Here is a 17,801-nt window from a genome sequence, read left to right as displayed (position 1 = left end):
GTGACATCACACGTTTAAATTGGGCTCAATAACCTTCTTCATGTCATAGCCCTCCTGTAATTACAATCCCTGGAAAATTTCCTGTCTAATAAAGTAAAGACATTTCAATACAAATCAATATCACTACATTGTTCTATAAGAGATACTACACTTGCTAAAGCATCTTTAAGTTGCTTTCCTTGGATGTTTTTTTTTCCTCACAGGTTTTACCAACCTTCTACCTAGTCAAATTTCATCTTTCAACATGAGAACATCCAAAAAGTGGGTTCAGGGAGTTTTTAAACATTTCTCACAATTACATTTTACTGCTCGCACTAGAAAACATCATCACAACTAATCCATCAGTAAAGTATTAACAACAAAATCTTAACAAAATCCCTTCCATCCATCGATAATCCTCTGATGCAATGACACTTTTTCTCCAACAGAGTGAGCCAGAGGGCCACCACAGTTGTGCTGAACGGGCAGAGCTCCTACAGATGCTGAGCTCATGTGCTTCCCTTCTGCCACACAAAAAAAGGCTTCATTGTAGAGAGTCAGCTCTACATGCAGCTCATCTGTATCACTCTCTGTTTCACTGGCCCTAAATGCATGACAAATGCACGTCTGTCTTTCAGGGCATTGTTATGCACACTTTTCCCCTCATTGTCCTGCAAAAGTTGGTAACATATCACAATGTGTTACATTTTGTATGTTTGTATGTCAGGTTTATATATATATAATATGTGTGTGTGTGTGTGTGTGTGTGTGTGTGTGTATACATATATATATATATATATATATATATAATTGTTTATTGTCTGTATGTTTAGTTTATCTGCAGCAATTAGACTACATCACAAATATCAGAAATCAAAAAGGCTCAAGAAATTTATCTTCACACATTAACTATCACCACTATCATTGGCACTTCAAAAAAATACTGTATCCTCTTTTATATCAAAAGCAAATCCACAAAGACTCTACAAAAAAGTGTGTCACAGGACAAGCTGAACCAAAGCAGCAGACTCGGAGGTGTCACACCTATTAAACAAGTCCCTTCAACAACCAGCGGTACGTCCCCAAGGGGTTTGTTTTATGTTCTCCCTCCCTTACATGAAACTACATCTTGAAAGCAGTCATCAAACACAGAATCAATAAAAAGGCTTTGGGAAACACCACTTAGCCTTGTGTGAAAGAGGAGGATTTGCAGACTCAAGTTCTTTTCTGTACAGTGCATTGTGCCCTGATCTTGCCATTACAGCAGTACTGAGACCTCAGGGTATGTATGACCATTCAAAAGGGCAGAGACACTGGCTGAGTATGGAGACTGGAGGTTGTACTATTACACATCCTTGACTGAAAAGCAAATGTAAACAAAAGAATTTTCAAGTAGAAAATGGACCTTCTGTCACATAAATAGAATAAACCCTTTTCACTGGACATTTTCTTGCACTTAAAAGGCAAAATGGTAGAGTCATTCTGTATATCTTCAAGATCTAAGACATACAGTATACTTGCAAGATCCCTTTTGGAATAACTATTTCTATCGCTATCATTATCTGTTTGGCCACCACCACCACCACTTTGTCCTCCCAGGAAAAATGATAGCTGAGTTTGCAGACTACTCTCACTGTAAAGTAGTTGGTTTAGAATTGCCAGTGGAACTAAAATTAGCTCAAACCAGTGACCCAACTCTGGCTTCATGCCTTCTTCCAAATATGAGGAGGAACAAGTGTGGGAGCTGTCAGCCCACAGGGTACTGAAATACACCAACAAACAGCTGAATGTTAAGCCTCACTTTATCAGAGAGATTCTACAGTGATGCTGGCAAAATGGTTAAACGCAGAATTCAGCCACTGCTGTATAAATGCTATTAAACATTTATATTAACTACAATCTTGCCTGACCTTATTTACTGTAAGACAAAGTGGAGCAACCAACTTATGGTTGCTACAATGTGCACAGAGGTTTGTTCAAAATCACTGCACTGTTTTAACAAAGTAAGCTTTGTATGTGTGGAGGTGCATCTTCAACCTTCAATCTTTAAGTTTGACTGTTAATCAGACACTTTTTTCTGACTTCTTACTTAATCCTGTGTGTTCATTGCCAGATAAGACTGGGTTTCAATAAGTGGTCTACAGATAAAAAATCAACTAAGGGTCTGTCAATACATGAGAGGTCAAAGACATTACAAAGGAAAGGCCCATGTCAAGCAAAATCTACAAGGTAAACTAATCAGCTGGAAAAAACAAACTATATGCTCTCATAATATGAGAACTTTTGATGAAAAGCAAGACTACTCTTGTAACTGGGTTTGCAGTTATTCCCCATTCCCTATTTAGTATTTTGTCAAAAAAAAGACTGTGGTATGTTATTTTAAAAATGTAAACCTGATCGACAATGTAGAAATCCAGTCTTTGGAATGAACAAGCAGACCAAATCTACCTTAATTTATGGTGTTCTCTGGCTTTAGAGGTGGCAAAGAGCAACCAAGCCTAATTCTTAGATACTGTAGTTGCAATACCACAATGAATATCCCATATTAATCCAAAAACTTCAGGATGCCTACTGTAGCCTGAATGAATATAAAAGATTATACATATCATATCCCTCTTAAGAGCCTTAGGCATGATGCCATGCAGATCTCAAATGTTATGCTGTTATTATTATGTAATCCATCTGCTCTCTTGGGAATGGTCATCTCCAGGGTGCTCTATCAGCATGTGGTCTGTTAAGTGGCACCCTGGACTACAAACAGGCCAGAGTAAATCAAATGACTCTCCAAACACCTCATCCCTCATGTAATCAACCAGGCTGAGCACACAAACCTAACGTGAGCAATAGTCTTGCATGTCTAGACATATTTCCTAAGGGTTCTTGCAAAGCTAGCCTGAGCCAAGAAGCTATGCTAAAAAGAGCAGCGAGGGGACCCTAGCCTGTCATAGAATAGCAGTCAATATGGTATCTTCCAGATCACTTTGAGGATTGCAGGCCATCCCCTTTGGAAATACTGTCTGTATTTCGGGATTGGCACAAACTGGATTTCTTAAATCTGTATAATACCTTGGATATTAGGGTTTTCAAGGAAATTTGTAACGCTTAGATGCCACATAGCCTAAGCAGGTGTATTATTGCTATGAATTAGTTGCTAGCCAGCAGGAGCTAACGTTAGATCGCTAGCCACTTGTATAGGTCAGGTGGGATGATCAAACAGGGAAACAATCCGGTAGTGCTGCTACCCAGTTAACTTGCTTCCATTACATGTAGCGTCACTGCAACGTTAACGTTTAACTGTCCAGCGAATGAGGGTGTTTTCGTTTCACGTTGCTACCTAATGAAAAAAAAAATTTGCTGGATGAGATACCGCCTAATTATTCAAGGGAAACATAATGACCCTGCACTACTCTGCAGCTAGCTTAGCCGCGCTACCGAGCAAAGGATGGAGAGGCGAAAGCTAAGCAGCCCGTTAAAACGTTACCTTATTTATTCCAGGCACTGGCGGTGCAGCTCTTTCTCTGGTCTCATCCGAACCACACTGCCACCGTTAAGAGAGACACCGGGGTCTCTTTGGAGATGCCGTTCAGTCCCGAGAGTATTTTCAAGACTATAGCAGTATTTATAGCGTGTAAAGGCGTTACAACTGAAAACTGACAGACACAAAAAAATCAGTATCTTGTAGTCTTCTGGTGTGCTACGAGTGCTGGAGCGAGTCCATGGGCAAAACCATTCGCTCTGTGAGAGGGGGGGGGGTCTGAACGAAGTGCTGAAGTTTGCATTCTCAATCTGGTACCAGCGTGACATTTAGTGCATTGTGGGGCGCACATGTTAAGTCAGCACATTTTATTCCCACCTATTAATTAACTGTAAGGTGGAAACTAAAGTGTTTTCGCAAATGTAAGTTATTTATCCTACACCTTTAGCCCATTGTTTAAAGTAGGCTTCCTGCAGGACTCGTTGATACATTCACAGGCAGGCTACCTAGCAACTGTGTGTCGCTGGCCATGGTGCTAAAAAACAACCCTGTTGTTAATGGGCCCGACCCGAGGTCGTTCACTTGCCAATAACTTTTCCAATAGTATCAATCGCTGCAATAACCATCCTCCTCAAAATGTGTCAAAGACTCTTGCTTCCCTATACACACATTACATTTTCCAAATGTCAGTTTATGTCCATGTACGTAAAGTTTTCAATATTTCTGAAGTTTTCTTTCAGGCTCTCAGTAACTAAAATTAAGGCTTTAAACTACTTCAAAGCCTTGGTTTAAATTTGTTTTTGAAATTTCTTTACTTCAGTCATCTTCACTTGAATGCAAGATGAAATAAATCGAATTGCATTATTACCCATACTGACTTGAGTTAATATGCCTTTCTTACATTGTTACACTTGTTTTGTTTCCGCTCTTCTCAGTTTCGGTTTCTTTTTTTGTTTTGTTTTGTTTTGTTTTGTTTTGTTTTGTTTTGTTTTGTTTTGTTTTGTTTTGTTTTGTTTTGTTTTGTTTTGTTTTGTTTTGTTTTGTTTTGTTTTTTGTTTTGTGTTTTGTTTTTTGTTTTTTTTTTTGAAAGGAATTGTAAGACTTGAAATTTTACACTGTGAGCCACAATCTCCCTCTGCATGAAATCACGATGATCGCCTATAAGATTAAGGATTTTCATCATCTCATTCTGTGGTCAGAGTTCTTACATGTTAACATTGTCTAGATATGTCCATGTGGTTGATACTGCAGTGTTTGATTTGTTATAATAAAGAACGAAGTTTTCATAAAAGTTGTGTCGTTTCAACTCTCCACACCGCTTTAAACGTGAAGTTAAAAGCAATCGTTATTGCTGCATTTATTGCTTGTCATGAATATAACGGATAATCCAGCAACGTAGAAATTAGAAATAGTATTGTGGAGCGCATTTTGAGCAATTTGCTTAAACTTATTAGAATTACATTTAGTCATGAGTGTGTACCTCAACAACATCAATAATAATAATCATAACAAAAATAATAACAATGTTCATTGGTCACATAGGATGGAGCCTAGTAAGCAAATAATTACTACATGCAACGCATAACAAAATTAATTAACAGACAATTTTATCTAATAATTGTAATATGTAAACATGTAACATAATTCACCATGGACTGTATTTAGAAATGTCCGACCGGTACGTGAACGCAGCATTCCGCACGTCTTTTCTACTGATTTTCTCATATGACGTGAACGCGGCACAAAACGACAGCAGGCAGGGGTGAGAAGTCTGGATCATGTTTTCATTCCAGCGGAGGCATACTTGAACGACAAAGGACATTGGAAATTAAGACTAACAAGGCGGTTTGCAACGCACGTCGAGTTTCTGTCCACAAAGAGAAGACATTAATGTTGTTGTTAGCCAACCAGCTAGCACAAGCTGAAATTTGTTAGCTAGCTAACGGAGGACCCTGTTAGCCTACCGCCACCATCATCGCTCCTAGCCAGCTGTGCATCGCCCTGTCTTCCTACGATGGGAAACACAGCAACTGCCAAGAAAGGCAACGAGCAAGAAAGCGGTAAGCACCTGAAAACCGTCCAGCTAGCCTGTCAGCCATCTAACCTTCGCTGTTGTGCAGCGTAAGATTGCTCATTTTAAAGTCAGTGGAGAGCAGCCTTTAGCAGTTGTTGTCCAGTGCTAGCAGACAGTACAGTAATATGCGCTGCAGAGAAGAACCATCTTTGATTGGGCAGTTTACAAGGTGTGTTAGCTCCTTCCTAATGATTTCTGTTTGCTTATCTCACTTGGAAACTGTGCCACAGATGATGCAGCCAGATAATCACTGAAAATGACATGAGCAAAATGGCAGTGTGATCCTCACCATCCTGTTTACCACAGTTGTAAATACAAATAAAAGGTCCTCGATTGAGCGAAATGAAAGCTTTTACTAATTGTCTCACACTGTAACGTGGAGCTTAAGCTATCAAGGCACCGTGTTTGATTTCCATAAAGCTAATAGCCTGGAGCCAGATAATATCAGCAAACATTAGTTTCTACTAAAGCTGCAGTACAAGGCCTGAGCATTGTTAACAACAGGTACCTGATAACGTTTAAGATAAGTTCCCCAAAAGGATGCTTGGTGTGGTTGAATAAGGCTGGTGATTGCAATAAACAAGTGTTTTTTAATTTGTTTGGGGTTTTTTTTGGTTTGTTTTATAAACAAGGGATGTAAAATGGCTAGCAACAGTTTCTATCAAACCAGGTTAACAATAATGTGTCAAGTCAGCTGTCAACAAGTTTACTGTAAATCAAAATGTTATGCCTTGATCACTGCTTTCTTACAGCAGCATTAACCTTTTGTGTTGATGCTATAACATCAGGGGGAAGGTAGCTCCTCTTCTAGTCACATTGCACCTGTTGACAAGCAATTTTGCTATCTCAAGTGCTTAATCACTTGAAAGCAGTAGCCAGAGGGCACACTGTTGTGTTTAGTGTGCCTTTGTCAGTATTGACCAAGCTAATCCACTAAACTGTATCATGGCTATTGGTCTGTCTGAAGAGCACTGATCTTGACCTGCTTTCTGATTGGCAGTGGTCCACACAGTCTCTTAGCCTTGTGACTCGAGCCACCTGTAGTGCCTACAGGGAGGTGCTGAGGGTTGTGTACAATAACAAACAGCAAACTGCAGAGACTTGTTAACACAATGTTGTTGTCATTTAGATTTCTGTGTACATTTTAGGTATGTAATGGTGTAAGCCACAGTGGCCTATACCAAGTGCAACTCCAAAACAAATCCACATTTTTGGTACAACTGCATTAAAAAAAAAAAAAGACTGTGCAGCATAAGAGTCCGTCCGTGAGGGTGACTTTAAGCATAGGGGAAAGCTCTTTGAAGAACTGCATTGTTAAACTTTACCACCAGAGAGCACGATAACCTGGAGATAACTTCTCTCTCAGCTAGTCAGTGGGTGTTACAGGCCTGCAGTTTCCTTATCCGCACTCTGAATGCACCACAGCGGTGCTGTGTTTTTGACATAACTTTAAGAGGCTGGCCTTTTTCTGTGCTTTGCTAACTTTGAACACCTTTGTCAAATCAACATCACCATTTGCATGGGAGACCAATAAGTGCTTTCAAATGACACCACACCTCTCAAGCAGACATGCAGTTGGCCACTGATACTGAAGCAGGGTACTTGAACAGGAAGCTTAACTTTATGTGGTTAGCCAAGCATTGCAGTGCATTTGGCTGCATACAGGAAGCTGGTGTCACTCATTTCATTTCAGTCTGAAAACGGTTGCTTTGTCTGGGAGCCTTTTCACTCACACATCAAGAAATTTGTCTCAAAATGGCTCAGGGAAAGGAGCAATCCTTCGCCAGCCGTTTATTTCAAAAATGTCGCAAGAGTAGCCCAGAGCAGAGAGGACAAGAGAGTGACATTCTTCATGTCTCTGAGTTCACCATCATGTGGGATAAGTTGAGTAAGTGCAGTGTTGCTTTTACACTTGAAATGTGACCGCCATCATTTGTTGCTCTAAACAGGATGAGTCTCGGCTTATTTTAGTAGTTCTCATTTGCAGGAAAACAAATGTACTTGAAGCTTACAAAACAAACTAAGGTGTGTATTATTCTAAATTGTACAGGTCTTTTAAAAGGGTTGTAATATATAAATATATGTAATATATAAATAATATATAAATCTATAAGTTTGATTATGTATTTTTTCATGTACACGGTTATTCAGCTGGCCATCGTTATTTGGTCAGGTTTTAAAACTGCAAACAGCAGCCCAGTTTCATAACCTTTATTATTTGGTGTTTCACCTTACCTTCTTAATCAGGATCACAATTGCTGTATTTTCACTCAGCTATTAGACACAAGTAAAAGCAGCTTAAGCATAGCACTTTTTAGTGCAGGCCATTTGTGGCGCTTCAGTTGCTTATATCATTTTAATATTGCTGTCCTGTCATTTTTGTTGACTGTTTTGCAAGTATGAAATGTGTTTTTACGTGTGCTTTTTCCAATGTGTTTTCAATCACTGTTGTTTTTTATTTTCCGTGTGACTGATGATTGTAGTTTGACAATATTTTATTCAGAGTAGGACAGGAAACGCCTCCTCCAGTACTGGTAAGAAAGAAAGAGAGTTAGGTCTGTATTGAACATTAGGTACTGTATAGAATCAAACCCCCTATGAATAGAGATATCCATTTGTTGCATAATTGTAAAGAAGCAACAAAAATATGTAAAAGGTGCTGTACAGCACTTTATAAATACCCTTGAATTTTGGTTTTAGAGACAATGGAAGAAATAGGTCATCAAACCAAAATAATCATAACCAGGGCTATAAGTGTAGGGTGCCTTATGTTGTCTTCTTCGGTGTCATTTTGTCGCGTGTTGCATTTTATCCACTTGAATCTCAAATGTTCTTGTTTTTAGCTCTTCATAAATGTTTCTTCCTCTCTTTCTCTTCTCCATCATTCCATCCATGTGGGTGAATGTTCCTGCAAACCCTTGGTGAACTGTAGAGACTTTTGGTATGCTCATTTTTCCATGAGCCATCCTAAATCACAGAGAGAATGTTTATTCTGCAGCTAAGGCCTACCAGGCTTGTACTATTGTATCTAAATATTACAAGGTTAAACAACCTAGCCAGTTAACATACAGATTCCACATATACAGCAGTCCATCAATGCTAGGTATGCATTTAAATCAGTAACAGTATACCAAAGTGTACCACCAACTAGATATAAGACACCTGCAGTGACTCTGTGACTTTGGACATCTCATGTCTGCTGTGACTTTCATAATGCACTGTCTTTCTAATGCCTGCACTGTAGTCTAAGTTATGTTCTGCATTTTGTCTTTTCTCTCTGCCTATTATTACTGCCTCCCCTCTGCTCCCAACTTCTCTGAAAGAGATGCAGAATAGCTTGAGCTTGAATTGGCCAGTTCTGTAAAGTTCACAAGAGCTCTTTGCATCACTTTATGAATTAAACTTTCCTGCTTAGGTGTGTGGTTTTGAGTTTTGTTAAGGGGGTATTTTTTGCCGTTTTGTCAAGTCCAGCCCTGCCTTCACAGTGCGTGACATTTGCCTGACCTTAAAGTGCATTTGTTCCCCTGAACCTTTGAACTCCCTTTGTTTAGTTTCCTGAACATGTTAACTAGTTTGTTACTTCCCTGAAGATGTGAGCTGAACTTGTGTGAGTAGCTAAATGCTAACAGTTTTTTGCATTTCTCTTTTGTTTTTGCAGTGAAAGAGTTCTTAGCTAAAGCCAAAGAAGATTTTTTAAGAAAATGGGAGTGTCCACCACAGGTGCGTTGTTCCAGTATTTTACAGATTCAAAACCTTTTATATCTCTGAATACTCTGGACTCAACTGTTCTTATGTTGAAAAATGATTTGACATTTTGTACTATAGCAACAACCACTTCCTTTAACTCAAATCTTGTTGATTTGAATGCTAGATGATTGCGTAATTGTTAGTAAGAGATATTTACTCTAAAAATATATCTCCATACAGGGTTCTTACTCTGAGCTACAGAAAGACAAAATTGTAACACTAGTGGCATCTGTAAGAGTGCACTGCACTGAAAGGGAGAGATGAAGCATTTCAGTCATCAGTTTGCTGTCTCACTTCCACTGATAATGTGTTTCCTTAGAGCACAACTGGCCTGGATGACTTTGATAGGTTTAAGACTTTGGGCACTGGCTCATTCGGGCGAGTTATGCTTGTCAAACATAAAGGAACAAACCAGTTCTACGCCATGAAGATCTTGGACAAACAAAAAGTAAGTGAAAATGGTTTACCCATCTCATATGAACTACTTCTGTGAATTAGGGTAGTCTGTGAAGAGCAAACTCTGGCATGCTCAACAAAATGCAACCACATACAGTAAATGCTGTGTATCTCATAAAAGGAAATGGAACGCTTCCTCTCACACACTGCCAGCATGTTATCACTGAAAACCTCAGAGGCGCTTCATTTAAGAGTTTCAGTTTTTAAATACTGATGTGAAAGTCGTAGGAGGTGGTTAGCATGTCTTCAGTTTGCCGGCCATATAGCAGTCGTCTGTTCCCTTGAATTTCATGTAGATTGTTTAAGAGCTACCTGACTTGTCTTTCTGTTTCAGCTGCACTGCTGAAAGACTTTCCTTCTTACAGTGTATCGTTACTCAGTCAGCCTCTTTTTGTTTCGTTACACTTTGCGTGCTGAGCTCTTAAAGGATTATAAACTGACTGTTTTTGCAAGTTTTATTCCATGTCCTTCCCAAAAGTATGCCATATATTAAAGTATTTTACTGTCTTTGCTTTCTAGGTAGCCATTGTTTTCCATGTGGTCATTTCAGGAAAGCATGCAAATGAGTTTGCAGAGATGAAGAAGTTGCTTAAAATGCAGTGGATAATTCATAACAGTTAATGTCATGGCCAGGTGTTATATCATTGTCTCACAATGAAGTTGTGAATTGAGTGAATGTGTGAGAGTCCGGTGTGGTGACTTTCCTTTCTGTGGTTGTCTTCTCACTTTGCTGTGCTGATGCTTTTCAACACATGACTCTCAACATCCTGTATGTCCAAGCTTCAGATTAGTTATACTTTCATCCAGTAACTCTGTAAAAAATCAAACAGTCCATGATGTTCACACTGGTGGATTATCTATTTGAAACAAGTCTTTGCAAGTTGATTTTCACACCTTACTAAAATGAATGGAAGCCAGCAGCTGACTAAAGAATAGGACAAGCACAATTTCAAAATGCAAAAATTGGACTAAAACCTGCTAAAACTCTCTGTGGGCATACAGAACACCCAGAAATAAGGAAAACTTTATGGGACCTTGTGGCTTTGCTTCATGTTGTAATTTGGAAATTGTGTAACACACATGCCATTTATCAAGAACATACTATCCTTAATATACTACTAATATATTAATATATTAATATTAATATTAATATTACTACTTATATAATAATATATAATAATAATATATTACTACTTTACTTGTGCCTTCTTTTTTCAGGTGGTGAAATTGAAGCAGATAGAACACACACTAAATGAAAAGAGAATACTACAGGCCGTCTCCTTCCCCTTCCTCGTCAGATTGGAGTACGCTTTCAAGGTACACACTGGCACCCACCTCTTACAACCAACACATTAACACATCACCAGTGTGTTCATATGTTTCAATGAGGAAACTTAGCACTAACCTAGCACACAGTTTGTGTTCACCCGTAACAATGCTACAGTCGATTCAGCACATCTCAAAATACCCAGCAGTCTATGGGTTCATAAAAATAGATATACAAATACAAACTCTTCACAGTTTACACACCCATAATGTACCGTCTTTTAATCTGATTGGGGGGGGGGGGTTATTTCTCAACCTTAACAGCACTTTAGTTCACATTTATTAATTTGGTATGACCCTGCTGAAAGGTTTCTGACTTTGTTAAACAGGACAACTCAAACCTCTACATGGTGATGGAATATGTGCCCGGTGGAGAGATGTTCTCGCACCTCAGACGTATTGGAAGGTTCAGGTAAGGAGTACATAGGAGTCCATAGGAGTCTATTTCATTTCTAGTTTGGAGTGCTGTGTCAGTCAGTAATAGCTGGACAAAGGCCACAGGTGAAATAGCTTGAGACCAACTTAATTTTAAGTTGGAATGATTGTATTTGCTCCTTCACTAAAAAGGGGCTTGTGTTCATATATTTCACTAATGTCTACTTATCTATGATTGCCTCTTTCAGTGAACACCATGCAAGATTTTATGCAGCTCAGATAGTACTCACTTTTGAGTACCTTCACTCCTTAGACCTCATCTACAGAGACCTGAAGCCTGAAAACCTGCTCATAGATCAACATGGGTATATCCAGGTACACAATCTGTGTAAAGCTTATAATAGAAAAGTAAATGGAGTGAAAAGGTGTCAGTCATCTGTCTGTATTTCTGTAATTATGTCTGTAAACTATTGATTGGTAAGTGGTGAGTCCTTTGGTAAGTGAGAAGGGAGCCAGAAGCACTCATCAGATGCTATGAGAAGACAGCCAAAGGTGAATGTCAGGAACTGCTAGATATTCATTTATGGAGGGGAAGTTCTGAAAAACAGCACAAGTAAACACACTTACTTAGACCAATTTAGTCTGCTACTAAAGAATAAAAGTAAAATAAACACAGCCAGATGTAGGATTTTGTTAATAGCCATTTTTAAGAGGTCTAGTAGATGTCAACTTTGTCCTTACATACATATGAATCTTACCATGCTCCTATTGTTCTTTCTGCAGGTCACAGACTTTGGCTTTGCCAAAAGAGTAAAAGGCAGGACCTGGACATTGTGTGGAACTCCTGAGTACCTGGCTCCAGAGATCATCCTCAGCAAGGTCAGCACTTTATAACAAACATAGCCATGACAACCATCCCACTTTAGTCCAATTCAAATGTATTAGGAACCTATTTTTCATTGGTTTGGCTCTGTACTCTAACTGAATTGAAGCGATGACTGTGAGGTATAACTGCTGACTTTCAGCTTTAAAGTTCTTTACATTCACAGTAGGAGAGAAGTAGTAAGAATCCTAGCCCTTTCTATGCAGAGTAACCACAGCTTTATTACAGTGCCACAGAACGATGATACGAAACATACAGTCAAAGCAAGCAATGAGTTGACAAGACAAACAATATGATTTTGTTCTCAAACTGTGGAAGGATTTTTTTTTGATTGAGAGGTGAGAGCTGCCATTCAAATTGAGGTGGAGTTGCTTGTCAATATGAGGAGTAAAGAGATGACCTTGAAAGGGAGGAAGATAATAATGAGGCTAAAACAAGCAAATATTTATCCAAGAGATAAGGTAAGATAAGGAGATCAAGTATTTGGTTTGTAAAAATGAACAATTGGGTACTTTCTAAAAAAAATTGTTATGAATGAGAAAACCAGAAAATGACAAACTGAGGAGCAAAAGTCTTGTGGGTGACCAGAAAATCATTTGCATGGTGAAGAAAATCCCTCTATGGCTGCACAGAAAGACAAGAATGATCTCCAGGATGTAGGCGTACATGTTCTTGTCAACAATCAAGAGAAGACTTATCGACCTTAACCTCAGAGGATACAGCACAAGACGCAAACACCTGATACGCCTCAAAAACAGAGGGACCAGGCTAAAATTCTCACAAAAACTATAATGAAAAACCAGTAGATTTCCACAAAGTTCTGTGGACTGGTGAAACAAAAATCAACCTCTATCAAAATGATGAAGAGAGGAAAATAAACATCTCATGACTTAAAGCCACCACCTCATCTGTCAAACACAGTGGCAGGCTTGAGGCATGTTTGGCATGTGCAGTATGGCTGACTGTAGAACTGGTACACTGGTATGTGTTGATGATCATTGCTGATGGAAGCAACAGGATGAATGCAGAGGTATACAGGAGCATTCTCTGTGCTTAGAGTCAGCCAAATGCAACAAAACTCATTGAATGACATTTCATCATTCAGCAGGTCAGTGTTCCTAAATATATGGCCAAAGCAACCAAAGAGCTTTTCAGGGTGAAGAGGAGGAATATCCTTGACTGGCCAAGTCAGTCACCTGATCTCAATCTGACTGAGCTGTATTCCATAAGCAAGAGCTGAAGGTGTTTGCAGTGAGAGAGCTTCACCATACATCTACTGATGTCTATGGGTCAAATACTTCAGACAGTCATTGACTGCAAATGATTTCCCACAAAGTATTAAGATTTTTTGTTTGATTCACACATGTATGTGTCCAGTTAAATTTCAACTCGTAAACTTCTAAACCCTACTCAAATTATAGCTAATACTTGGCACTTTAATGTAGTATCCATTATTTTATGTGCTGAAGCACATTCTGAAAAATAGAAATTATCCAAATACTTATGATCTGGACCATATGTCCCAGGGCTTTCTGACTGCCATTGTTGATTGCCATTCAACATAGTTTTGCCTGCTTAAGAGAAGACCTCCTTTGAAAATGAATTTTTAAAAAATCCTGTCTTCCAGGGCTACAACAAAGCTGTGGACTGGTGGGCTCTTGGAGTCCTTATCTATGAGATGGCTGCTGGGTATCCACCCTTTTTTGCTGATCAGCCTATCCAGATCTACGAAAAGATTGTGTCTGGCAAGGTACGCTGGGTTAGCCATGGGCAAAGATTGTAAATATTTTTAACAATTTAATGTTGACCATTTCTCAGATTGAATTTTAACCATCAACTCAACATTGTTTCTGCAGTGGTTCTTTACTTCTCTTTACTTACTGTAATCAAGCATATTAAAGGAATCAGGTGAAGTAACACAAGCATTTTTCTGCAATTTGTTCCTAATAATTCTGAGTTTCTGTCTTTTTTTCAATCTTGTAGGTACGATTTCCCTCTCACTTTAGCTCCGACCTGAAGGATTTGCTGAGAAACCTCCTTCAGGTAGACCTGACAAAGAGATTTGGCAACCTGAAGAATGGCGTGAATGACATAAAAAATCACAAGTGGTTCTCCACAACAGACTGGATTGCTGTCTATGAGAGAAAGGTTGGTTTTGTATGGTGTTGTATACAATAAACATCCACCCCCTTTTTTGATACAAACAAATAAATATTTCATTCTACATTTTTAGGTTGAAGCTCCTTTCTTGCCGAAGTGCAGAGGACCAGGAGATACAAGCAACTTTGACGACTACGAAGAAGAGGAGATTCGCGTCTCACAAACAGAAAAGTGTGCAAAAGAGTTTGCTGAGTTCTAGTGAGTGGGCAAGAGTCCCATCAGGGCTCAAGTGTTTTGGGATATTTGCACTCTCCTGAGGGTTAAGGTGGAACTGAGGCCGTCACATGTTCAAAACAAACGTCTCATTCCTTCATTCCACACGGCTGAATGAGGTCCTTCTTGCCATGATCCTGCGTGCAGTTAGCACTAACCTATACACAGGCACATTATGCAGACACCCCTTGTGCTGCAACACAAAAATACTAGACCACTTCCTCATTTTTTGTCTTTTATCGTTTGTTTTCACTGTTTGCCACTTTTGAGTATCCTCCCTGCTCCTTATTTCAATCCAAATAATCATTTGAAAAACAAAATGAAAACTAATATTACTCCAATTTTCAAGTGGCACAAAGAGTGATTGATTGTATTAGCTGGTATTGCACATTTTGTGATATAAGGTTTGGAAAAATAGAAGGGATTTTTATTTTTTGGTTCAAATTTTTAACATATAGTTTTGCCAGTTGTATGTCATCTGTTACATGCCTGTGTGTTTTAGGATTCTGTTTATTACTCATTAATCATGAACACTTTAACATTAACCATTACTCATCATTCTGGTGTCCTTAAGACCTACAACCGTGTATTTGTGCATATAGAAATATACATATATGATACATACGATTTGAACACTGTTTTGTTAAAGCATGACCAAAATTCAGTCAAAGAAAGGGGTTTTCAGCAAGGGAAAGAAACACTGATGGAGTTTTAGCACTCGGGCATTCGATTCTTGAAGAGACTGATTAACAGTGACAAGTGTTGTGAAACAGAAACTTGTCAGTGCTGTATTAGTTGATCAGTTGTAGCATTGTTTTATCCATATCCGGTCACAGGACATTTCCTTTTACCTCAGACTAGGTGTGGTATTAAATGAATGGAAAGAAATGATATATTTTTCAGGTACAACTCTGTTTCAACAGAATGGAAACTGATGAAGGTCGAGTTTGGTCATCTGTCTTTGGTATGTCCAAAAAGATATGAAGCGCATTGACATGGCATTTTTCGATAGCTGAAAGGTCAGATGTTAGATTTTTATGAGGGTACGTCATCGTGGCAACGAAGCAGTGTTGGTCGCGTGGACATATTTTGTCCATTTGGGGTTGCTTTTCGATTTTGTTTTTAAAAGCTAACTGTGCTTTAGCAGAGCACTCAGAAGACATTGTGTAACTGCCATATTTGCTTTATTTTTCATTTTTACTTTTGCATGTTTGTTATGTTTGTACAGCAGTGTCACAACAAGCTAATAGTGACCTAAAAGTGTTCCCACCTTTTTTGTCCTTTTTTTTTTGTTACATTGAAATTGTTTCATAGCTTGGGACATTGATGCATAAGATATCTGCATAATCCAATTAAAACAAAACCAAACCATTAAATTCACTTTAACCATGAAATAACAAAAAACAGAACTATCATAACCTCAAAAGTATTCATCATCCTGGTCACTTACTTGGTTGAAACTGCAGTTATAGTAGTCTCTTTGCATCATTTTCTAAAAAAGATTTGCACACTGTGATGGAGCAATATTTGCTCATACTTCCTTGCAAAATTGCTCAGGCTGAGTCAGGTCAGTTAGAGAACGTTAATGGACAAAAATGCTGTAGTCTTGTCTCAGATTTTCAAAGGGAATAAGGTCAAGAGTCTGACTTTTGAAGTACTTTTTTTCCATTGTAAGCCACTCCTGTTAAGTTATTGTCTACATATATTTAACATGTATTTTGTGTCCCTTATTTGAGTTTTATCTATACCGGGCACCATTCATTTTCCATTAGTTCTGACACATTGCCTGTCCATGCTGCTGAAATGTAGTTCCTGCCTCTGCAAACTCCTCACCAGTGTGACAGATTGTCATATTTTAAAAAAAAATAATAATAATTGTTTGTCAAAGGTACCTGCAGGGCCAAGGTGTCCACTTGGTGAACTTCCAGATGTCAGAAAAGCTCTGTGTGCTCTGTGCTTTGTGATCTTTTGATTCGTTTTAGAAGGAATTCGACTCTGCTGTCCAAAGTGGGGTCAGAGATTGATGTCATTTCCGCAGGTTGGACACGTGGTTGTGGAGAAATCAAAATTTTACATTTTACACTTTGTTGGAAACAAACATTGTTTCAATTTAAAGTCTCTTAAGTCTTCAGTAGTTTTGATCATTATTTGACATGGTGCTCAAGTCCTTGTAGATGAGGAAAAATGCAATTTAATCAAGTTCAACAATCTTAGACAACCAAATGTGAAAAAGGGGACTGAACGCATTTTTTTTCCTTTTTTTTTTAAACTTTTTTTTTGAGGTACATATGTGCTGTTTATGGCCTGAATCTAAACTTTTTTTTCATAGGTGAGCACATGATGTGACAATTTACTTAGCCCTTATTTCATTTCAAAAGGCACAACTGTTTCTTATTCTATTTTTATTTATATTTAGAGATGTCTAATAAAATAACATTTTTAAATGTTTAATCTTGCATAGTTCTCAGTATATTAGGAGACTCCAAATGTTTTATTCACAAAAGTGTTATATACAGTGAATATATTGGATTATTTATTTGTACAATTTTATTTTCATTTACCCTTACAAAAATAAAAGATTTATAGAAATAAACATATTTACCACAGTTAATACACACTGATGCCTCCCATGCCTATTTAAAATTATATCCTTGTATTTTAACTTTTTTTTTCTTTATTTTAACTTTTTTTTTTTCTTTACCTTTGTTTTATTTCTTCACCTAAATATCAGCTTTATTAAAGAGGATCCAACATGAATTTTACTAATTCAAAGGTTGAACAGAATGTAATTGCAGAATCAATGGCATTTTTTATTTGGACAAAGTTTGAAAACTACACCTGGGAATTCAGCATGTTTCAGTCCAAACTGCCTGTGTGTTAATCTTCCCAGAGTGTGTAGGAAATCCACAGCTCTTCTAATGTGTCAGTTACGCCCCACCCCACCACCCCCATGTGTGTAAAAATGTTTGTCATATTTGATGTAAATGAAGGCACTTTTCCCTGAGCCACTTCACACTCCTTATTGAAGGAAATCAGTTTATGAGTTTTTCGTAGCTAGTCACACATGCCAGTATGGGATCAATAATCTGAAATGTGTCTGTATTTAGTTTGTG

The 17,801-nt window shown here is 38.2% G+C and overlaps 2 protein-coding genes across 6 annotated transcripts in view; one reads left to right on the top strand and one right to left on the bottom strand.

Moving 5' to 3' along the window:
- ttll7 (tubulin tyrosine ligase-like family, member 7) overlaps positions 1 to 3,734 on the bottom strand; it is a 66,844-nt gene extending 63,110 nt beyond the window's left edge. For 2 of the 4 annotated variants that reach the window (XM_071487946.1, XM_071487949.1), the window contains exon 1: positions 3,461 to 3,734. The gene's annotated coding sequence lies outside the window, so the exon portion shown is untranslated. The remainder of the gene's footprint in view (positions 1 to 3,460) is intronic. The other 2 variants (XM_071487948.1, XM_071487947.1) reach the window with 2 other exon arrangements.
- A 1,439-nt stretch (positions 3,735 to 5,173) lies between these two features.
- Positions 5,174 to 17,305, top strand: prkacba (protein kinase, cAMP-dependent, catalytic, beta a). 2 transcript variants are annotated; one of them, XM_071487951.1, is made up of 10 exons: positions 5,174 to 5,514; positions 9,187 to 9,248; positions 9,595 to 9,723; positions 10,950 to 11,048; positions 11,387 to 11,469; positions 11,681 to 11,807; positions 12,216 to 12,311; positions 13,943 to 14,065; positions 14,299 to 14,463; positions 14,549 to 17,305. In XM_071487951.1, exons 1-10 carry the CDS (start codon positions 5,469 to 5,471, stop codon positions 14,672 to 14,674), a joined length of 1,056 nt encoding a protein of 351 aa, XP_071344052.1. In that variant the 5' UTR covers positions 5,174 to 5,468; the 3' UTR covers positions 14,675 to 17,305. The 2 variants fall into 2 exon arrangements, with proteins under 2 accessions (XP_071344052.1, XP_071344051.1); XM_071487950.1 differs by lacking the exon at positions 5,174 to 5,514 and adding an exon at positions 5,550 to 7,416.
- Positions 17,306 to 17,801: the final 496 nt, after the last annotated feature.

The sequence above is a fragment of the Trachinotus anak genome, unplaced genomic scaffold, assembly GCF_046630095.1.
Source record: "Trachinotus anak isolate AG129_WGS33_773 ecotype Australia unplaced genomic scaffold, CSIRO_AGI_Tana_v1 ptg000010l, whole genome shotgun sequence".
Taxonomy (NCBI): Eukaryota; Metazoa; Chordata; class Actinopteri; order Carangiformes; family Carangidae; genus Trachinotus; species Trachinotus anak.
Note: the sequence above shows the minus strand (reverse complement) of the source record. Positions and strands in the feature narration are given on the sequence as shown.

Coding starts and splice junctions, on each gene's coding strand:
- prkacba (XM_071487950.1), top strand. CDS start 7,284: ATGGCTCAGGGAAAGGAGCAATCCTTCGCCAGCCGTTTATTTCAAAAA. Junction 9,724..10,949: donor AGATCTTGGACAAACAAAAA/GTAAGTGAAAAT, acceptor TTCTTTTTTCAG/GTGGTGAAATTGAAGCAGAT. Junction 11,470..11,680: donor AGACGTATTGGAAGGTTCAG/GTAAGGAGTACA, acceptor TGCCTCTTTCAG/TGAACACCATGCAAGATTTT.